Source organism: Lissotriton vulgaris, chromosome 1_2 (assembly GCF_964263255.1).
Source record: "Lissotriton vulgaris chromosome 1_2, aLisVul1.2, whole genome shotgun sequence".
NCBI lineage: Eukaryota > Metazoa > Chordata > Amphibia > Caudata > Salamandridae > Lissotriton > Lissotriton vulgaris.
In genome coordinates, this window is record NC_141686.1 from 255823658 (window position 1) to 255847777 (window position 24120).

At 42.8% G+C, this 24120-nt stretch overlaps 1 protein-coding gene across 1 annotated transcript in view; it reads right to left on the reverse strand.

Annotated features, from left to right (window-relative positions):
• Positions 1-615: 615 nt before the first annotated feature.
• Positions 616-24120, reverse strand: part of LOC147736439 (uncharacterized) — a 91588-nt gene continuing 68083 nt past the window's right edge. The window contains exon 2 of the mRNA XM_086953175.1: positions 616-5405. Coding sequence (XP_086809301.1) covers positions 3178-4740 — 1563 coding nt within the window. The 5' untranslated portion in view covers positions 4741-5405 and the 3' untranslated portion in view covers positions 616-3177. The remainder of the gene's footprint in view (positions 5406-24120) is intronic.

Consider the following 24120-nt stretch of genomic DNA (forward strand, 5'->3'; position numbering starts at 1 on the left):
ACACATTAATGGATCCATGGGAACTTACAACCTTGGCCAGGCTGCACCTCATTCAAACTATCTCTACTCTGTTTATCTCTCCCTGCACTGCCTGCATAGGGCTGCCCTGCGACCTATCCCCACCTCCCTACAATGTGCTAGATGAAACACGATCTAACACCCAGCAAATAAAGTAAAAATAAATATGAACCTTAAACAAGAATTGGCAAACCCAGTAGGTCTCACCTGTACAGGAGCTATTGGTTTTGCCAAATGTTTCAGCAATGTTGTACACTAGAGTGGCTGCTTTTTAGCATGGCTAAAAGTCATTAGGGTAAAGGAGAGTGTCATGGAGTGTCATAAAGTGGTGTATAGTGGAGTGTAAGGGAGCAGTGTGAAGTGGGGTACAGTAGAGTACCTGTGCTCTTTAATGTTTATGTTTCAGAGTTGGCCTCTTTGATCAGATCTTTTGGCTGTTCCCCTACTTCTTATGCAGACGACACCCAAATAGTGGTGTCGGTCGCTAACAACACTGAAGTAACCATCTCTCAATTTCACAACTCCATGAGAGCAGTTAGTGGTTGTATGGGAAAGCATTGTCTCAAATTAAATGCAGAATGAACTGAGGTGATACTCTTTGGTAATAATCCTTTATTCTGGAGCAAGGCATGCTGGCCAACAGAGAGGGAAACCCTTCCTACCCCTGCTCACAAAGTAAAAAAACATAGGTATAATGATAGACGACAAACTGAGCTTTAGTAAACACATTAGCTAAGTTGTATTGGCCAGTTTTAAAACTCTCAGAATTATTAGAAAGATCCTTCCTTTTAATCCGTTGACCACCAGAAAAACTGTTGTTTCTTTATTAATCCTAGACAAACTGGATTACTGTAATTGTCTTTTCAGCAAGCTTCAAAAACAACATATGAAGAAACTTCAGAGTGTACAGATTGCAGCAGTCAGGGTCATCTTAGACCTGCCTAAATTCCATTCAGTTTCATCCTCCATTAAGGAACTGCATTGGCTGACTGTAAATAACTGCATTAAATTCAAGGCATTATGCCTTACCTATAAAGCCTTGCATGATCTAGGTCCCAGCTACCTTAAAATAATTCCTCTCATTGTACGTACCAAATAGAGATCTTTGATCTAATAACACCCTGACAGTGTCCTGTCCCAGGTTTAGCAGACTTAAATGGGGAGGCAGTTGTTTTACCAATGCAGCCCGGCCCTATGGAATAGTCTACCAATGAGCATTAAAGCAGCCCCCACACTGCTGAGTTTCAGGAAGCTAACAAAATCCTGGCTTTTTAACCTCTAGGTATCCAGTACCCTCACCTTCCTGCCAATAAAACAGCGCCAAGACACCCATGGGTATTCAAGCGCTTTATACACTTTTTAACATAACAGAACATAGAGTCGAGTGGCATGGAGAGAAGTGAAGAGTCATGGAGTAGTGTACAGTATTGTGGGTGGAGAGGGTGTCAGAGTGGAAGGGTGTAGAGTTGTGCGGCGTAGAGTGGAGCACAGTATCAAAGTAGAATAGAGTGTTGTTGAGTGGAGTGGCATAGAGTATCGTGGAGTGACATAGGTGTTGCGTAGAGTGGAGAAGAGTGTTGTAGAGTAGGGTGGTGTACAGCAGTGGTACCGATAACATGGTTGGCTTAAGGTCTCAAGGTACAAATGCCCAATTTGCAATTCGGTCATTCATTACCAAATTGCAAATTGGGTTTGCGAATCGGTATTAGACAGGGGCACGTTTGGGGCATCCCTGCTTAATAGCAACTCGCAGTGTTATGTGTGAATGTTTGCGACCGAAATGCGGTTGCAAAACATTTGCATTTTACTGCCATCTCCGGGATGGTTGTAACCCATTTACATGATCGGAACAGGGCCCCAAGGAACCCTTTCCCCTTTGTGAATGTAGGAGAAAAGATCTTTTAAGAACAGGCAGTGGTCTTTGGGACTCTTAAAAAATTAAAAGAAAACAGTTAATTTTACATTTTGAAGCATATCCCGTTTTCCTTTAAGGAAAATGGGCTGCATTTAAAAAAAAATACTTTATGTAAAAGCAATCACACATATGGTGGTCTGTTGCCCCAGCAGACTACTTTTTCTGTGATTTTTGCCATTCACATTGGGTTGCAACCTAAAACTTATAAAACTTACCTCATTAATATCATTGAGGTTTGCCTATTCGCGACCCACTGGGAATTGCCAAATGTTTTGAACTCACATTTGAACATCGCTGTCTGCAATTAGCGAATCACTTGATTTCGCTATTAGGTAATTGCAAACCCCAGAATACGTAAAAATTGCGCTAGATGTTTCAACTCCGGTATCTCCTAGAGTTTGATTGAATGATGATAGCAAAGAGCATAATTTCTTCCACATCAAGGCTCCAGAGGTAAATGTCATGCAAGCACTGCAAGGATTAACCAAGAGTGCTATAGCCCACATTTTTCTACTTTCACTTCTCTAGCTATTTTACATTTACTTCTGGCTGCGATCACAGAATCATCAAGCTTGCATAAAATGGCCAACATCACAACCAGCTATGAATATTCTCCAATGAGAGCTTGTTAAATCGGTTTGAATCTGTTGCTTTGTCACTAATCTCACAAATTAGCTGAAAATTCCTGAGTTAGTCCACACATTGTTAATAGTGTTGCTTTTCCAGGTAGCATGAGCAGGTGTCCTTGGTTTTTCTTCATTAGAACTCTCTCACAGAATAAAAACCATTGTGCTAGTCTCCCACAAGTATCCTGGTATGTCATATTTTTTCCTAGATGTAGGGGAAGGATCAACAGCAGAGGATAGACACTTTTATAATTCCCTCCTATTAGTGCAGTCTTTTACCATCTCCTTTCTAACAGCTGGCATTTGAATGTCCCACATAATTGCAATTTTATAATTTTTTATAATTCCGTCATCCAACAATAACCACTTTTTTGCTTGGGAGTATGTCCACTGATGGGTCAGTATTATTGTTGATGTACTTGAATTCTTACCAAATTTACTGCATCTCTATGTTTATTTCTATGTATGTTCAGTGATGTTGTGTGTTTGCTGATGTCTTTGTAGGTTAAAAAGTGACAAAAGCTCTTCACACATTTACTGCAATAATATGGCTTTTCCCTTGTGGGAGTTCGTTGATGTGTTTGTAGTTTTGATAATCAACAAAGGCTCTTCACACATTCACTGCAATGATATAAGTTTTCTCCTGTGCGTTTTCTGATGTGTTTGTAGGTTTGATAATTGACTAAAGCTCTTCATACATTCACTGCAGTGATATGGCTTCTCCCCTGTGTGTGTTCGCTGATGTCTTTGTAGTTCTGATAATCGACCAAAGCTCTTCACACATTCACTGCAGTGATATGGCTTTTCCCCAGTGTGTGTTCGTTGATGCTGTTTAAGGCCAGATAATTGACTAAACCTCTTCACACATTCACTGCAATGATATGGCCTTTCCCCTGTGTGTGTTCGCTGATGTCTTTGTAGGTCTGATAATCGACTAAAGCTCTTCACACATTCACTGCAATGATATAGGTTTTCCCCTGTGTGTGTTCGCTGATGTCTTTGTAGGTCTGATGATCTACTAAAGCTCTTTACACATTCACTGCAATTATATGTTTTTTTCCCGGTGTGCATTCTCTGATGGTGTTTTAGGCTTGATAAATGTATAAAGATCTTCTCACATTCACTGCACTTGAATGGTTTTTCCCTGGTGTGTGTTCGCCTATGTAGTTTTTGGTCTGATAATCGATTAAATCTCTTCACACTTTCACTATAATTATATAGTTTTCCCTTGTGTGTTCGCTGATGTCTTTGTAGGTATAAAAATGGACTGTATCTTTTTACACACTCACTGCAGTGATATAGGTTTTCTCTTGTGTGTATTTGATGATGTGTTTTTAGGTTTGATAATTGACTAAAGCTCTTCACACTCTCACCGCAGTGAGATAGGTTTTCTCTTGTGTGTGTTTGCTGATGTGTTTTTAGGTTTGATAATTGACTAAAGCTCTTCACACATTCACTGCAGTGATATGGCTTTTCCCCTGTGTGTGTTCGCTGATGGTTTTGTAGTTCTGATAATCGACCAAAGCTCTTCACACATTCACTGCAGTGATATGGCTTTTCCCCTGTGTGTGTTCGCTGATGCTGTTTTAGGCCGGATATTTGACTAAACCTCTTCACACATTCACTGCAATGATATGGCCTTTCTCCTGTGTGTGTTCGCTGATGTCTTTGTAGGTCTGATGATCGACTAAAGCTCTTCACACATTCACTGCAATGATATAGGTTTTCTCCTGTGTGTGTTCGCTGATGTCTTTGTAGGTCTGATGATCGACTAAAGCTCTTCACACATTCACTGCAGTTATATGTTTTTTTCCCAGTGTATTTTTTCTGATGGTGTTTTATGTCTGATAACTGACTAAAGCTCTTCACAGATTCACTGCAATTGAATGGCTTTTCCCCTGTGTGTTTTCGCTGATGCTCTTTAAGGAGTGCAGAATCACTAAAGCTCTTTTCACATTCAGTGCATTTGAACAGTTTTTCTCCTCTGTGTATTTGCTGATGGCGTTTTAGTATTGATGACAAAATAAAGGTTTCGCTGCATGTGTCAGATACTTCTTTCTTGATTAGTGTCTCTGAGTCGGGTATGTATTTGGCTACATCCCATGACTGTTTTTCTTGATGAGCCAAAATCACTGATGAAGCACCTGTATTATTCTCACATTCCCTGTATGTGTGTGGCATTTTGCATGTTTTCTTTCTGATTTACCAGTAAAGTGAAAAGGCCACTACATACTTGCCACACTCATCATGTGTGTAGAAAGCTTCTTTGTGGATGATTATATCTTTAAACTGGATAAAGGTATGGCACGCTTGCGGGTAAAGGTCCATCCTCCTCTGGTCGGTGCAAATTGGGACAGTATTCTGTATTTTAGATAGCAGAATGCCTCTTTCCATTACCCTTCAGTTGTTTGGCTTCACTCCATTGTGCTTTTCTCTGGTTGCTGTGGAATGGCCTGAAAGACTTTACAATACATATCTAGCCCTGATTAGTGGTCTGATATCACTTTTAAAAGGAAAGCAATGCTGTAATCACATCATACCAATCACACGAATATAGGTGTATTGGACATGTTTACCCAGGAAGTGGATTATCAGTGTTGTTGTCATTTTTTAAACGTAATTTCTTAGTTTTATGGCGTGGAGGTGCAGAGCTCAGACTCGTAGAATCATTGAATTGCCCTTGATGCTTCTTACAGGATCTGTCAGTTCAAGTTCTGGTTTGTCTGTCTCTGACTGCGCTTATGTTTTCCTGAATACTGGAGCTCAATATTTCAGACCGTGTTTTTGCAGAATTACAGGATTTTCTTCATTAGTCTTAAACATTTTGTACATTCAAGGATTGTTTTCTGTCGGATGAAAAGAGATTTGTAATTACTTACATGGAAACATTATGGAATGTGCATACACAATTCTTTTAGTGTAATTTTAATACACAACAAAAACAGAATCAAACTGAGCAGACAGAGGGAATAAATGGGTGGAAAGGGACAAGTAAGGTATAAGGATCATGGCTAATTCACAACGTCACTTGATGTAAATATCACAGCTGTCATTGATAATGTCATAACATTATACACTTACGTCTTACATGTTGATAATGTCATAGCCTTAAATGCATAATTTATCACATTTAAGTGTGACACATAACATATGAAAACGGGAATATAGTAAGTACCAACAGGAATAAAGAAGGGAAAACTAGAATGCCTTGTCTGGTGCCTTTTTCTAATTTAAGTGGGTGCGACAGGGAACTGTTAGCGGATATACAGCACTTGGGTTGCTATATAAAGCCATAATCATGGTTATAAATTCCTCTCGTAAGTAGAAGGCCTTAAGGGATTTCCTCGAGAAAGATTCAGGATACTCTATCAAACGTTTTTTTCAGCATCAGGTACAATGGCTATAGAGGGGGATGTGGATGATTTTGCCTTGTCTAGAACATGGCATAGGAGGGGCGTGTTGTCGTTGGACAAATACATTTTTTTTTAAAAATCTGACTTTGGTATTACCTATTAACTTTAGTAGATAAAGGTTTAGGCGCTTGGCTACTATTTTTGCATATATTGTTCAATCTAGGTTTATCAGGGAAATGGGTCTGTAATTTTTGGGTAGTGTAAGAGCCTTAACTTCTTTGGGTATCACTAATATGTTGGCTTCCTCCATGGTACCAGTGATAGTTCCAGAGTTTGCAAAGTGGTAAAATAGATGTAACATAGCTGTTTGAACTGGCTGGGTGAATGTTTTGTAAATTATGGCTGCGAAGCAGTCCAGGCCAAGAGCATTGTATTCATTGAGTATACCAATTACTTTAGCAATTTCAGTCAGAGAGAATGGTTTTGATAGGGTCATTTTATTTTATTCAGATATACGAGGTATATGTCGCTTGTTTAGGTATTTCCTACATTACTCCTGTGTAGTTACTTGTTCTTTAGAATATAACATCTCATTAAGTTTTCTAAAGGTGTCTAGGATTTTCTTCAGATCTCATTTTTGCTATCTTTGATTACCATTATCTTTCTATGGTTCTGTTTGTGTTTTATATATGAGGCCAACATGTTGCCTGCTTTATTGGCTTTGCAAAGTTTGAGGCCATTAAATGTATTAACCCACAGCATTTTCACTAAGAGCTTTGTTGTAATTATGGGCCACATGCATCATTGTTTGATTTTGCAATTCCTAATTTGCGATTTTTAGGGAATCGCAAATTAGGAATTGCAAAATGGGATGCATGATTTTTTCCCCATAATATTTGAGAATCGGTAAAAATCGCAATTTTTACCGATTCGCAAATATTATGGGAATACTAAATTGCGATTTCGCAATTCCCATTGATTCCTATGGGCCAAAAGGCCCATAGGAATCAATGGGAAGGCATTTTCAAATTGCTATTTTCTTTTTCAGAATCGCAATTTGTTCATGCATTACATGGGTGCAGGGGGGGTCCAGAGGACCTCCCCTGCACCCCTGTAATGTATTTTAAGTGCATGTTTCCCACACACATGTCCTAAGGACATGTGTGTCTGTAACATTACACTTTAAAAAATGCCTTTTTGTGCATATTTAAACATTTTTGCAAATTACCACGAGGTTCAACCTCGTGGTAATTTGCACCCCCTATTTTGAAATTCGCAAATTTCAAAACAATGATGCATTGCTTTTAAGGAATTGCAACATTGCGATTCCTTAAAAGCAATCGCATTTTTGGAAATCGCTAAAAATAGCGATTTTCACAAAAATGCATGATGCATCCCAAAAACGTATTCAGGAAGTGCAAACGGCCGAATTTACCGATTCGCACCGTTTGCACTTCCTAAATAGGTAGATGCATGTGCCCCTAAATGTTTCCTGTGTGAGTAGTGAGAGAATAGTTTGTTTAGATTTTTAATGTTTGGTAATTCAAGCTGCTTGAATTCTTGTGCGGTGTTCTTTGTTTTGTTGATATTTGCTTTCCTATCGATGAGGGGGCTTCTTAGTGTAGCTTTAAGAGCATGCAATAAAGTTTGTATGTTTATATACATTGAGGTGTTATCAACAATGATATTTGATAAAGTTGTTCAAATTTCTTAATGATGTCTGGATTTGCTATATTATTGTTATTGAAATGCCATGTCCTAGTTGGCTTTTTTGGGTTCGTTCCGGCTAAAAGTGTATTATTGCAAGAATGTTCAGAGATTAGTCTTGACAATATATTTGTTTAGTTTATTAGATGGGTTTGCGACCCGGAAAGGCGGATTTATTTGATTCTAGTTTAAGAGTTGGTGGGAGCAGAAAAGAAAGCTATCTGGAGTCAAAATATTGTAACCGGCAGGTGTCTTTCAAGATCATATTTAGAGCATATTTCTTTTAGGATTTTGTGGGATTTAGGTGAATGGTAATTACAGGTGTATTGGCGATCAAGGGTTGTTGCTAGTGGGAGACTGAAGTCGCCACCTACAATTTCATTTGAGGGTACATGACTAATCTAGCCTGGTATTTTATTCCTGAAGGAGGTATCATATTTGTGCGGGATATATATATATATATATATATATATATATATATATATATATATATATATATATATATATATATATATATATATATATATATATATATATGTGTCCAATGAACTATAACGTCCCTAAACATAGGGTTTTATATATATATATATATATATATATATATATATATATATATATATATATATATATATATATATATATAAAACCCTATGTTTAGGGACGTTATAGTTCGTTGGACATTTCTCTCATACAAAACCATAGAAATTCCCCCTTTATAGTTAGTTCAGCTAACTATAACTCGCGCACCCGCAATGCACTTCTGATGACGTCACATATTACATCATTCAGGACATGGTCAGTGACATCACCAATAACATCACTCATGACATCACTGATGACATCATCCAGTGACTGTTTGTTTCTGTAAAGTTTAAATATGTTCTATATATATGCCAAGGTGTATTGAAGAATGAGTGGGTGTATAAGTGTGTGGATGAAGGATTTTGTAGGTGCGTGACTGACTGTATAAGTGAGTGATTAGACGTGTCTTACTGAATGCATGGGTTGTTGTTAACGTAACTAGGACCCTATTTAAAACATTCCCGATTCATGCCCTTATGTGGTTATACCAAATCATATCCTTATAAAGGCATAAGAATCATATCCATATTAAGTCATAGCCAATGCAGTCCACATACGGCAAGGCTACTCCAATAGACTCCTAGAAAGCACAACCCGTCCTTAAACAAACCAAGCCTCCAGCAGTCCGGGAATTCCCCCTACTTCGGTATTGATTTGTCCTAGAACTCCTGGAGTCCTGAAAGAACTGCAAGTTCTTAGTGACGTCTTATGTCCAACCTTACGTCAAACTCGGCACCTTCCAGGTATAAATATACCGACATCTGCCTTAAGCAACACACAGTGGTTTGGAGCAGATCGGCTATCTACTTGCCCGACGCCCAGCTGATGCGAGTGCCGAAGGAAGCCGACTCTCCCTGCTGATGCACTGAGAGAGACGCTGTCTTTTCTCCTGCCGAGAAATCCAGCTCCAGTGTTTCCCTGTCACCCTTGCGGGTTGCTGGGGGATCGAGTACTGAGAGAGAGATACAAGACCTCCTCCATTCTATACCCAAGGTACGGAGCTGGTTAGACCCGTAGAGAATTCTTGACAAAGACTATAACTCATCTAATCCTTCCCACGTACTAGGCTTAGGTTAGGTACACCGGGGTAGGCGTATGTTAGAAACACCAGTTGAGTACGTTTAGTCATTATTTTATCATTGTATGTATTTTATCCATTTTAAGTATCTTAGGGCTTAGAAACCATATAAATGCTTTTACAGTATTATTTTATAATACTCATTTTACTGTGCGCACTTTACTTTATGACAAGTATTTCAATTGTAGCAATTCACTTCTCTTGCATGAGAAAGAAGACTGCTCAATAAATAACCCTTTTATTGAAAATGCCCGTCTCTCTATTTCTCTGCACTTCTGGTGAAACGAAGCATGCACGATTGACTGAGTGAAATAGCTATCTATTGTTTCCGCAACTCTGGAGATATTCCTTATTTCACGGGGAACAAAGTTGTCATGTTATATGGTTGTCAGAAGCTAATCCCTTCTTGTGTATTCGAGAAAGTTTCTAGTGACCTCTGAGCTAGCTGGCACGCACAATTAAGTCTAACACATTCAATAGAGACCTAGTCGACCTAAGTCCTACGTCTAAACTATCGTTTATGTTATTCCAATGCACAGAGCCTATTGGGAATATAGGAACTACACTACAGGGTTAGTGACTTAACTGTGTGAATGTCTGTATCAGTCTGTCTGTTGTTGTGTAAGCTGCTGCATGGGTTGGTCAGCAGCTACATGAGTGTCTATATGGGTTATTGTTTGGTTGCCTGGGTATTTGTATAGTTGCCTGTGTGTGTGGGTGGGTGGGTGGGAGGTGTGTGACTGTGCATAGATGTGTGACTGGTTGATTCGCTGGGTGTATAGGTTCAAGAGTGCATGTGCAAACAGCTGTATGGGTGGGTGAATGTGTGTATGGGTGTGTTGGTGAGAGAATGGATGTCTCAGTGGTATATGTCCAAGTAACTACATATGCAAAATGCCGTGCATGTGAGAGTTGGAGTATATAAATGACTGTACGTGAGAGGCAGTGATAGTTAGAGTGAATGTGTACTTGTATCAGTGATTGTATAAGAGAGTAAGGATGCGTTTGTTTCTGTTTGAATAAGTGATGTGGTGTGTGTTTAACAGTATAGTCAGTAAATTGAAGTGTGATTTATTCTTTGCATGACTGACTAGGTGTGTGAGTAACTCCATGGATGAGTGGTGATGTGTGAGTGCCTGTATAGGTGTACGAGTGCTTATGATAGTGTTGTATTGATGAGTGACTGCATGTATTAGTGACTGTATGGGTGAATGAGTGAATGTGTGTGTAGACCTAGGAATCAGTGAGTGTGTATGTAGTAACTGGTATTGGTGTGTCTATGGATTTGAAAATGGTAGTCTGTATTTTACTGTGGTTGAATCAAAGGTTATTTTAGAGTGTGAGGAGGTGCATCATATTTTCACGTGGATGAGGTTATCAGTGATGTCTTTTCAGAAGTACTGTGGCACGTTTTAAGTTAGGGGATTAAGCCCCCTTGAATCCTGAGGGTCCCTGAGGTCCTTGTGGGACCCGCTGAGCAGGCCTGAGGGGTCAGGGTGTTTCTACCCTGCCCACTTTTCTTGGTTTTTTTACCTCTTTTTGCTGTTGTCTTGTGACTCGATTCTACAGACTGACAAGATGGCTGCCAACACTTCCTATTTGGAGTGTTGGCAGCCAGTAAAAAAGAAGCTCGTGGTTAGGAGGGTTCGTGAACCCATTGCGCCATAGATATTTTCTTTTTCTAATTTCTCAGGAACTACTGAACGGATTTACACCATTTAACAAAAAGAGCTCTTCCTGAACCAAGACCTACCTTTTTGCCAAATTTGGTGTAATTCCGTTTGGCAGGTCGGCCTGTAGCGTTGTCTAAATTTCCCTATGGAACATAACATGGGAAAAACACGTTTTGGGACACCCTTTTTTTCCTCGGCCTCCCCTTGACGAATCCCCCCGAAACTTTCAAGACAGGAGGTGACCGGAGCAGGTGTCTAGTTTTGAAAATTTCGCAAATATTCATCAACCTGCACCAAAGTAATTGGTAAAAGAAAAAACGCTTTTCCTATCGAAACTAGGTCCTAACTATAACTACCTACTGGTGACCCCCAGTAGGAGGTATATATATATATATATATATACAGAAAGCAAGTATAAACAGATTTCTTGCTAGGGGGTACTCAAGAAACTTACTTGAGGGAGCTCAGAAAAGAACTAAGCTTGTATCCCGGGAAGTTGCACTGTTACCTAAGGTTAAAGAGGCAGATACATCCCCGGCTGGGGAGTTAATCAGGCCCCTCATGATCATTACGTTTAGCCTACAGCATTCTGCCATCAAAATAATTTTCAGTCAAAACTGGAACCTGATACTAGGAGATCCGGTTATTGGCAACAGGGTGTTGAGCAGACCACTCCTCACATTCAGAAGATCAATATCAATGGCTAGATCCTTGGTTAAAAATACCTTGGAACCGCAGATGTCTAATACCTGGAAGGCCCTGGGTAGGGGTTTCAAAAAATGTTCGCAATGCAAAGCATGCAGACATGGGATCAATAAGACCAAATACACTGTCCCTTTCTCTGAAACCCCCAGAGAGATTACAAAGCGCCTCAACTGCAAAACAGATTATGCAGTCTATGTGCTAGAGTGCAGTTGTGGGCTCCGGTATGTGGGTAGTACCCGTCTACCGGTCCACCAACGTGTGTTACAGCACATTAGAGCCATTAAGAACAAAGATCAGGCCTACCCAATGGCTAGGCATTTTGAGTTAGAACATAGTTCCAATCCATATCATCTTACATATTTTGCAGTAGATACAGTTTGGCCCATGAAAAGAGGGGGTAATCGAGATACGAGGCTTTGTTTACTCGAAACCAGGTACATCCTGGAACTAAACAGTAAGCAACCACATGGGTTAAATGCAACTGAAGATCTGTATACTTGTTTGTCAATTATCAGGGCCGCTATAGATCTTTTGTTATATGCTTTGGATCAGAAGGATGAGACTTGGCAAAAAGATTCAGTCACAGTGTTAAAATTACAACCTGGACTAATATATATCTCATTGACCAATAGGCATATTCACATAGTGGCGAACAAAGTAATGTTACTGTTAGTTTAAAGCAGGGATTTATCATATAGGATGCATTCGGTTGTTTGATTTGTTTTGTCTGTAGTAGTATAAGGTAAAAGAACATGTGTTTCAGTAATATATACTGCCTTTTCCTCTTATGTGTATTTTGAGAGCACCACTAATCCAAAGAGGGCAACCCTGGATGGCTATCCAGGGAGGTATCAATGATTCTATATCTGAGATTTTGATTGTTTTTAACTAGCACTTGCACTAGCACTTTAAATATTGAGAAAAAGAAAAAAAGAAACTATGCACTCACTGTTTTATGTGCCGAGAACATGACAAACAGCTAGAAGTTCAGTATTTTTTTCATGAAGTTTTTGCCCACTTGGGCTTCATTTAAAACATTGATGTTGTGCATATCGCATTTGAGAGATAGCAGGGAAACCTGCAACTAAATGAATTGAGTGGAGGATTGGATATATTCTCACTTCACATCACCACTGTATTTATACAGTTATAATGAAAAACAATGTGAAAACTGTTTTTTTAAAGAAATATTTAAATACATATTTATTTATATATTTTTTATATATCAGTCGGTTGCACAAATGAAATGTATAATGCAATGTTACATTTTGTATTAGCGCATGTGAAACATAGTATTTTTTCCATGTTGTTTACTTTATGTGAAAAAAATAACGCACGCACTGGCACTTTAAATCTCGGCATTTGCTCTCAGCAACTCGCCATGTGATCAAGCTTTGCAAAAGGCGAAACGCGTAATGGCGGCGGCAGGCTTGCTGGAAAATAAACACTTCAATTGAGCACTCAATCTGGGTCTGTTCCTTCGTCATTTGTGAGCTGGGGCGGCTGCTTTAGCCAGTGTGACGAATTTATATATTTATATATTTTCATGATAATGTAAAGTCCATTTGAGTATTCGTATTTTTGCACATATGCACATAACGGAAGTATTTTTTCTATGTCCTTGACCCCCTTAAACTTACTGTTATCATTTCTACCTCTATGTATGACACAGTATTTAAAGACCCCCATTGGTAATTTGAGGCCATGTGATCAAGGCCGTTTTGTGACGGCCGAAACGCGTCATGCCGATGGCGAGGAAAAATAAAGCCACATCTTAAATCTTATCTTGGAGTTTTGGTGATCTGTTCCACGGTGGTGCGAGGAGACGCATTGCAGGACCCTGTGTTTTGATATATATATATATATATATATATATATATATATATATATACACATAATTCCCATCTTCGTATGGTTGGTATGATCCATGTACCTTCTTCATCTATTAGATCTAGTATGATTCAACTGTGGCGTGTTTAGATATTAAAATAATTACACTTTTATATTGCGAGGGAGCAAGTGATTTTTGTCTCCTGAGGGAGAACAATATCTCCTTTGGGTTTTATAAAGATAGTCTTTTATTTTGCATCTTTTAACAGGATGGTTTAGTCCCTAATCGTATTAATAAGTGGTAATATAAAATTAAAAGAGTGATTCCTAATTATTACTGTTGAAACAATTGTCTGTGGAAATCCTGGAAGAGGTAGTGTTGATAAGAATAGTGTCTGTTATGTAAAATATTTAACGGTAGGAGATGAGCTAAAGGGCTATGGTCCTCCCATGTGAGTGAGAAGGCGTAAATGGGGTTATTTAATAATGTTGTGTAAATTAGGTGTTGTACTGATAGAAATAAAGTGAAATAAAAAATATAATAATGTATTGATGAAAGTAATATGAATAAAATAAAAACATCAAAGCCCCCCTCCCCAACCACTTGTCCCCTCCTCCCACAAACCATTGAACTCAGAGGAGGCGATGAAGTAGAGTGCTCATCCTACAGCGCTGTGCAAACTACTGTAGATAGCAACATGTTCAACATTCAATTTGATAGAAAGACAACATGAAAAACATTTGATTTGCTTGACCAAACCGCTTGCGGACAGAATAAGGCTAACTGTGGAATAAGGCTAGCTATAGACATATATATCTCTAAAGTTTATCTAGATATGTAGTTCCAAAACTCACAGAATTGGGTAGTGATGGGGAACTGGCCGCACCTCTTTTGTCATGTGCAATCAAGTAAATGATAGATTCCTTTAGTACTTCTCAGGGTGCATTTTGGTAAATTTGCATCCTTCTACCCAAAATGCAATACCCACTTGAGCAATGGCTCTTGTGTTACACACAAAACACTAGAGACCAACACACTCCTGCAAATAGTCTATAAACAGTTAGATATACAAATTTGTGATGTAGTCGTTATGAACTGAAGAAATGTTCCACACTGAGACTCAAATGTTGTTTAGATGATGTTTATATATTCAGAAGATACAAGCAACAGCTGACCTGTTTCATCAAGAAAGTGACTTTTTCAAGGCTGCAAAGTATATATGTAAACATATCAGAGAACAATTCATGATATTACAAATAAGTGATTAAAAGAAAATAATGCAAAAAAATCATCTTATTATTCTATTTTTGTGATCAGTGCGCAGACCTGCAAGGAAAAACCCTGAGCTAGGCGTGATAATTAATAAACCGTTTTAAGAAGGGCTGGATTTAACATAATGCCCCTTGTGTACATAGTGATCAAGTACAAAGATGATGAAAGTGTCATGCTATGCTATTAGCCAGGTGATTCAAGAGTGTGAAAAAATAAAACAGAAGGAAGAAGAAGAGCCTACGTCCCTCATTTGACTGACCATAAAGTGCACTGGAACAAGGAAAGTAAAGGCACCACACCTTCCATGTCTGCAAGGTTGTGGATAGTGAAACATAGAACGGATGAAAAAGTCATGTGCCACTGACCTAGAGCGTCAAAGTAAAGGTCGCTGGTCTAAAAGCGATCCAGAGAATAACTCCCAAAGTAAACAGGAGCTGCTGATATGTAATACAAAGTAATAACAATAATACTTACAGGGCCCATCTACAAAAAAGAGATTTTGTGATAACAGTAACCGCAAATACAAAGGAAAACTAACATGTAATGTTGGAATATTCATACACAGTCTGTGCGTTTGTTAGAAATTGCTATGATCCAAAAGTGGACCTTGTAAGGTTCTATAAATCAAGACGTTATTTATTAGCCATCTCCCCATCGATTAAATGTGGAACGAAACACCAATAAAAGTCCATAAAAATATGGTGACTCACCAAAGAAACAAGCATTTGCAATACAATAGGTCTCGCATTAGGAAAGTTTGAGCTATTGGTCTTGTAAATGACAATTTTTTTATTTATGTGTTGGTTTTGAAAATAGCTAAATTAATAGCTTTTTCATTTACAATGCCAATAGTTATAACTTTCACAAATGTGACACCTATAGCATTTGTAATGCAACATGTTTTGTATTTACGTGACTTAGATTTATTTATATTACAATGGCTTTTAATTTTTTTAAATAATTAATACTTAAATAAAAGTGATTTTAATTTATAATGACAATAGCTTAAACTTTTGTAAATAACTTTTGTGAAGATTATGTTCAGTGTATTTTATTGTGATGAAAATCCAAGAACAGAAGTGAAATATTAACATCTTTTTGTGACATTTGTAATAAATCTTGAAAAATTGAGAGAACATATTTGAACCTGTTGTTGTTGAATGGTTGTGCAGATTGATGTTGGGGTGGCGCTGAGGGGTGCTGTGGTGGTGCTGAGTGGTGCTGTGGTGCTGCTGAGTGATACTGGGATGGTGCTGAGTGATACTGGGGTGGTGCTGAGTGGTGCTGTGGTGGTGCTGAGTGGTGCTGTGGTGGTGCTGGGTGCTGTGGTGGTGCTGAGAGGTAATGTGGTGGTGCTGAGTGGTGCTGCTGAGTGATGTTGTGGTGGTGCTGCTGAGTGATGCTGTGGTGGTGCTGCTGAGTGATGCTGAGTGGTGCTGAGTGGTGCTGAGTGGTGCTGTGGTGGTGCTGAGTGGTGCTGTGGTGATGCTGATTGGTGCTGTGATGGTGCTGTGGTGGTGCTGAGTGGTGCTGTGGCGCTGCTGAGTGGTGCTGCTGAGTGGTGGTGCTTTGGTGCTGCTGAGTGGTGCTGCTGAGTGGTGGTGCTGAGTGGTGCTGTGGTGGTGCTGAGTGGTGCTGTGGTGGTTCTGAGTGATGCTGTGGTGGTGCTGAGTGGTGCTGTGGTGGTGCTGAGTGATAATGTGGTGGTGCTGAGGGGGTGAGAGGGTGAGTGAGGGTGTGTGAGGGTGGGGGGTGTGAGGGTAAGGGTGAGGGAGGGTGAGGGAGGGTGAGGGTGTGTGTGAGGGGGTGTGAGGGTGAGGGTATGGGAGGGTGAGGGGGTGTGAGGTTGAGGGGGTTTGAGGGGGAGGGTGGGTGAGGGTGAGTTAGGGTGTGTGAGGGTGAGTTAGGGTGTGTGGGTGAGTGAGGGGGAGTGGAGGTGTGAGAGTGAGAGGGTGAGGGAAGTGAGGGTGAGTGAGTGTGTGTGAGGGTGAGAGAGGGCGAGTGAGGGGGTGTGAGGGTAAGGGTGAGGGGGTGTGAAGGTCATAGAACAATCTTCACTGCAGCATTGTGCATATTAATTAATAATAGTGCCTGGCAATGGTCATCCTACACCCATGATGGAGAAGGAAATGGAGCATCCAGTATGTAGAAGAAAATCAAGCAGAAACCAGAGAAAGAAAGTGAATGGCTCTCCTTGGAAAGAATGAACGCGGAAGATGAGGCGAATACGTCACAATGTTAGAAGACATAAAACCACATCACTGGTTAGGCAGCTGATTCTAGTACAGAGTCTACACTCCATCTTAATTTTATGGCCAAATACCAGTTATGTTGCAGTGCCATTTTATAGCCTATTTCTAATCCATATCACTTCATAGGCATATTCCCAATCTGCTAGCACAAATCGCTCCCCTGTGGTTAAATACATTTCCAAAGTCTGAAAACCGCCCTGGGGCAGAGTCCTAAACTCCGTAATCACTGCGTCCATCTCCACAGTGAACATCGATAAACTAATGACAAATTCTGAACAAACAGCCTCCCCGTGAGAGAATCCTGTCGCTAGACTAACAGCAATCTATTCCCAAGGTACACCCCACGGACAAAACGACAAAGTCTCAGGTGTCAGCTACGGCGAGCTCACCTCCTCTGTAAAAGTGTTCCCTCGTGTATCCTGGTCCAGAACAGAAGAGACAGTGTTGGGAGAAGTGCCCGTTTAAATACCCTGTCTAATTAGAAAAGTCAACACACCTGTGTACCCTTAAACTTTCCATGATAAACAGTGAGCACATATTTATGTATTAGAGAGCGAGTTTTTAGCCATACTGCATAAGCTGGTAGCACATACAAATTCTGTATTTGCAATACCCGAAAGTAATTAACAAGATAAGGAAAACAGGTGGCTGACGGGCATCCGGTGCTGCTTTTGATATGCGCGCAGCCGGAACCGAAACCTAACTTGACAATGGGGCTAGGTAAAGAAATGGTGGGACCCTCTGAATCACCCTCACAGTTTGAGCCCTCAGGGCTCCCTTCAAAGGAACATGAGCATTGACATGATAAGCACTTTCAACTTTGTGCAATTTCAGAGTGGCAGATGACGTAAGTGCTGGGATCCTGAGGGGTTCGTACATCTGAAACAAAGAATGACAAAGAGCACAACTTTTACAGCATTGGTCCGACACATATGTGCTGCAATTGTTCCCAGGAAGTAACCGTAATGCAAAAAGTTTGACCCCAGGCACTGGTAACTACTGCACACTCTCAAACGCTCATGTTGCGGTCCTTGTGAGAAACAAAAACACAAGACGATAAGCACAGGCTATTGCTGTCAGACTATATGAATGGAAGCGTCTGAAAAGCCTCTAGGTGGTGCAGTCGCTTAGCTCAACTGAGGAAACGTATCTATTTCTACATGCTTTGGGGTATACAACAGTGAGCAGACTAATGTACTAATCAATCAGTGAAAACGAATTTGTGCCCAAGGAGATATTAACCATATGACTGCAGCAATAAATAAACTATTACTTCACCGTGCAGCAAAACAAACAAGAAACTCTGAGCAGGAGACATCCCAGGCACACGGAGATCTACCCAAACAGAAAAGAGAGTGGTAGAAAAGGGCAGAGACCATAGAGTCGGGGAGAGAATTGAGGGAGAAAGGAATACGAAGGGCTAGAGTTGGAGAGAAATGAGGGAGAAAGAGCGAGAGAGAGAAAAAGAGAGAGGAGGGAGTGAGGGGGGGATACGAAGAGAGAACGGAAAGAAAACGAGGAAAGTAAAGAGGAGGGGAAGAGTGGAGTCAGGAAAGAAGCTTTTAGGGGTGGGACTGCGGATCGCTTTGAACAGGGATGTAATTAGGGAGATAGTAATTAGCAGATAGTACAGCGACTCTCGGGTACTGCATGAAGCAGAATAAAAGACAAGTTAAAACGAGACCTATTGTGCACTGCACAGTGTGGGTGAAAGTGGCACTGCGTTTGAGTGAGTGGCGTTGCGTGTGTGAGTGGCGTTGCGTGTGTGAGTGGCGTTGCGTGTGTGAGTGGCGTTGTGTGGGTGAGTGGCGTTGCGTGGGTGAGTGGCGTTGCGTGGGTGAGTGGCGTTGCGTGGGTGAGTGGCGTTGCGTGGGTGAGTGGCGTTGCGTGGGTGAGTGGCGTTGCATGGGTGAGTGGCGTTGCGTGGGTGTGAGTGGGTTTGCGTGTGAGTGGCGTTGCGTGTGTGAGTGGCGTTGCGTGTGTGAGTGGCGTTGCATGTGTGTGTGGAGTTGCATGTGTGTGTGGCGTTGCGTGTGTGAGTGGCGTTGCGTGTGTGTGTAGCATTGCGTGGCATGGGTGAGCGGCGTGGCGTGGTTGAGCGGCGTGGCGTGTGTGAGTGGCGTTGCGTGTGTGAGTGGCATTGCGTGTGTGAGTGGCATTGCGTGTGTGAGTGGCGTTGCGTGTGTGAGTGGCGTTGCGTGTGTGAGTGGCGTTGCGTGGATGAGTGGCGTGGATGAGTGGCGTTGCGTGGATGAGTGGGGTTGCGTGGATGAGTGGCGTTGCGTGGATGAGTGGCGTTGCGTGGATGAGTGGCGCTGCGTGAATGAGTGGCGTTGCGTGGATGAGTTTCGTTGCGTGGATGAGTGGCGTTGCGTGGATGAGTGGCGTTGCGTAGGTGAGTTGTGTTGCGTGTGTGAGTGAGTGGTGTTGCTTGGGTGAGTGGCGTTGCTTGGGTGAGTGTGGCATTGCGTGGGTGATAGTGGGCTTGCGTGGGTGTGAGTGGCGTTGCGTGTCTGAAAGTGGTGCTGTGTGTGTGAAAGTGGCACTGTGTGGGTGTGAGTGGCTTTGCGTGAGTGAGTGAGTGGCGTTGCGTGGGTGAGTGTGGTGTTGCGTGGATGATAGTGGGCTTGCGTGGGTGTGACTGGCGTTGCGTGTCTGTAAGTGTTGCTGTGTGGGTGAAAGTGGCACAGAGGCTTTGATGTGGCCTGGCGCAGGAGAAATGCTGCTGCTGCTAATTAAATATAACTAGGGTTGAAGGCATGCAGTGGAGCTGATGGCCTATTTGTGGGGCGCACGTGCTTTCTGTGGATTCTGACAGTCTGGAGTGCTGACTCTGCCGTCTCTGGTGTTTCCCATTGTCTTTTTTTCCGCCTGCTGGCGCAGAAAGAAGCAAAAACAGTAATAACATTTCACTTTGAATTACTGTCCCAGTCGAGATAAGCCCCGCTGCAGAGGATGTTTCCTGTAAGCCTTCCTCGCTTTTGTTGGCGCGTTGTTGCCTGCCTGTACGTTGTTACGATCCACGGTACGCCTTACGTAACCCAACTATTCGAAGCCCTGACGTCACAGCAATGGCGAAGCAACCCAGTGTGTTTACAGAGGGAACGTCACCAAGGCTCGTAAAGAAAAACATGTGACGGATCTCTGCTTCTTAAAAGAATAGGCTCTGCCACACCTTCAGCTGAAGGCCATTTTTAGCGATGGACGTGATAGAAATAAGAAGATAATACCATGGTCTGAGAAACAAGGGAACTCCGAGACAGTTGAAATTGGAAAAAGTAGTTTTAAAGTAAAAAGAAAGCAAGTCAGGCCTGGGAGCGGACGGACATGTCGGCAACAACTGTTCACAAACGAACCACACGCAGGACGTGTAGGTTTACAACAACCACATCACGAAACCGAGGCCCTGCATCTGAGAAGGGCTGTCCGTACACGGTCAGGTCAGACACAGGCTTCGGGAGTGTATTTTACTAGGCTTGTGATAAGTGGACGAGAAAGGCTGGTCACTATCAGAAACCATGCAAAGGTGTTTGCGGGGAGAGAGAGGGGAGGTGCTGGTGTGGGAGGGGGTGGTGCTGGTGTGGGAGGAGTGCTGCTAGGGCAAGGTTGTGTTTCGTGGAGAGAGAGGGGAGGTGCTGGTGTGGGAGGGAGGAGGTGCTGGTGTGGGAGGAGTGCTGCTAGGGCAAGGCTGTGTTTGCGTGGAGAGAGAGGGGAGGTGCTGGTGTGGGAGGGGGGAGTTGCTGGTGTGGGAGGAGTGCTGCTAGGGGAGGAGAAGCCTGATGCCGGATGGGGGCGGGAGAGCCTGGGAATGCGAGAGGTTGGGCTTGCATGCAGATGTCCGTGAGGTGTGGGAGGAGTGCCTGATGCCGGATGGGGGCGGGAGAGCCTGGGAATGCGAGAGGCTGGGCTTGCATGCGATGCGCGATGCGCGTGCATGTACACATGAACTGCAAGAAAACCGCGGGGCTGAAAAGCCCTTGGTTTGACTTGTGTTTTGCCGACATGAATTCTCGCTCCGCTCGATGCGCTTGCGCTCATCGATAGGTCGCGAGACCTAAAAATGTAACGTATTGCAGGAATAAAGTGGGAAAAGCAAAATGCCCCCTATAAGACAATTGTGAGTGTGCGCTTGTGAGGGCTTTGTGGCAAAAGAAAGTGAGTGAATTGTGCGATGCGTGGGCAGAGAGGAGGCAGGCGCTGCAGAGGGAGGGGGTGGGCTGCCTGCAACTCGAGCTACCATATGGAGAGGGAGGGGGGTGGGCTGCCTACTAATGCGTGTGGCAACAGAGAGAGAATGGGGCGTGCGCTGGAGAGGGAGGGGGTGGGCTGCCTGGTTAGTGCGTGTGGCAACAGATGGAGAGTGAGAGCAATTAGGGGGGAGGAGAAGTGAGGCCAGCGCGAGGCTGATGGCTTTGATGTGGGGAAATGCGCGTGCTTGTGGTCACGTGATTCACGTGAACTGTTAGAAATCCGCCTGGTTAGGTAATTTTCTGGTTTCACCGCAATAGGTCTCTCTACGAGACCTAAAAATAAGAAAGAGCATAGGTATTCTCCTCTTGTGGTGGAGCAAAGAAATGGTTTCCTCAAGTGAGTAGTGTCCTCCTGCTATCCACCCATTGACATGAACTGAGAAACAAGCCGTGATATGCCCCATAAACATAACACATTACGTAGTGAATTATACTAAATGAAGTATATAAATGGTTGGTACAACCATAATGCACTAACAAGAGTAGAACGTGCCCAACGCAGGTTACCGGTATCATAAATTGTAGGCACAATATCTAGGCCAGGATAATGTAATATGAAAATCAACAAATTCAATGTCACGTCATCATTAAAACAAATGCTATTGTACTCCTCAGATCGCTGCCAAGGTTGCAAGTTCATTAGTAGCCATGCACATAGAGAATCTCAATCAGTGGCTGTTATCATCATAATTACATCCAGGGGGTCTAAATGGGACTTGAAATTCCCCTGGGTCACTCAAGCTTTGTGCCTCAATAAACAACATGAATCAAAAATGTGCTTGTCAGATTGCAGTCCGGGTGCAAATAAATCAATCGCTATACATAAATAGAATATCATACAGTAGTTACTATCACATAGGGGGTCTGATTGTAACCAGATACTAACCCTACGTTACTCGGAATACATATCTCAATCAGCAACACCAATGGAAAAGAAGAGAAAAACAGTCCTTTAGCCCCTCGATGTACAAGAAGCCGAACAATATCCATAAGTGGCATGATAACGGCAAAGCTAGTCAAATCCAAATGCTTAGAGAAAGCATACATGAAGGGTCAAAACCTGTACCTCTGTTGGTAGTAAAGGCATACTGCACACGTCCAACACGTCAAAAGATTCGATACCCGGTGGCCATGGGGATCGCGTTTTGAATGTCCAGAAAATTCCAGGGCCACCCCAATTGTAGTGTGAGCGAGTCAGACATCTCAAGCATAACAAGTGAACCTAGTGAACACTCTGAAATGTCACATTTTAGACCCACTGTTTATGGGGCATTTACCTCTTCTTTTTTAGCGGAACTTTTTTAGCGGAACTGGAGAGGTTCAGAGAGGGGACAAGACTACATTTCACAAAACAAACGGGTACAAAGAACAAGAAGAGGGGGTGCAGCAAACATAAAAGAAAGGGTAACAGCAAGGTCTGTGTCTTGCAACCAAAAGAACTGACACCAAAACAGAATGCCCCACTTGATCTGTCACAACAAATACCACATGATAACAGTGTATCAGTTATTATCTTATTAATCAATGATGGGTTCGGCCGCGGGGAGGGGTTTTGCAGGTTCCGGTCTATCAAGGAGGGGGTCTGTCGAAGAGCCAGGTTTTGAGGTTTCTCGTGAAGATGGGGAGTGATGTGGTCTGCCTGAGGTGTAGCAGTAAGGAGTTGAATGCACTGGCCGCGAGGAAGGAAGAAGGAGGGGCCTCCTGATCTGGTCTTTCTGGCGTGGGGAATCACGGCGTAGGAGAGGTGGGCTGATCGTAGGGTTCTTTAATCAATCAATCAAGGCATTTATAGAGCACGCTACTCACCCGTAAGGGTCTCAAGGCACTGTGGGGTGTGGGGGGGGGGGGTGCTACTGCTCGAACAGCCAGGTCTTGAGTACCTTCCTGAAGGTTAGAAGGTCTTCGGTCTGCAGTAGGAGTATGGGGAGGGCGTTACAGGACTTGGCGGCAAGGTAGGAGAACAATCTGGCACCGGTGGTCGTTCTTCGGATGCGGGGGACGGTGGCGAGGGCAAGGTCGGCGGAGCGGAGCTGGCGGTTCGGGGTGTAGAAGTGTTGTGGAGTGCCTTGTGTGCGTGGGTGAGGAGCTTGAAGGTGATCCTCTTGTTGACGGGAAGCCAGTGTAGGTCTCTCAGGTGGGGGGTGATGTGGCTGTGTTGAGGAATGTCGTGGATCAGGCATGCAGAGGTGTCCTGTATCTGTTGTAGTCGTTTCAGCAGTTAGACCGGGGCACCCGCGTAGAAGGCGTTTCCGTAGTCCAGCCTGCTGCTGACGAGGGCCGGGTGACCGTTCTTCTTATGTCAGTGGGGATCCGCCTGTAGATCTTTCAGAGCATGCAGAGGGTGTTCAAACAGAAGGAGATGGCATTGACTTGCTTGGTCATGGAGAGTGTTGAGTCGAGGATGAATCCCAGGTTGAGTGCGTGGTCGGTGGGTGTTGGTGCTGCACCCAGGGCAGTAGGCCACTAGGAGTCGTCCTAGGCTGAGGGGGTGGAGCCGAGGATGAGGACCTTCGTTTTGTCCGAGTTTAGTTTCAGCCGGCTGCTCTTCATCCATTCTGCAACAGCTTTCATTTCTTTGTGAAGGTTGGTTTTTGCGGTGCGAGGGTCTTTGGTGAGGGAGTGGATCAGCTGTGTGTCGTCGGCGTGGGAGATGATTTTGAGGTCGTGCAGTCTGGCGACGCGTGCTAGCGGGCCATGTAGATGTTGAACAGGGTCAAGCTGAGGCACGATCCTTGGGGCACCCCGCAGATGATCTTGGAGGCTTCGGATCGGAACGGGAGGAGACAGACGCTCTGAGTTCTGTCAGAGAGGAAGGAGGAAGTCCAGTCCAGTGCTTTGCAGCGGATTCCAGCATCGTG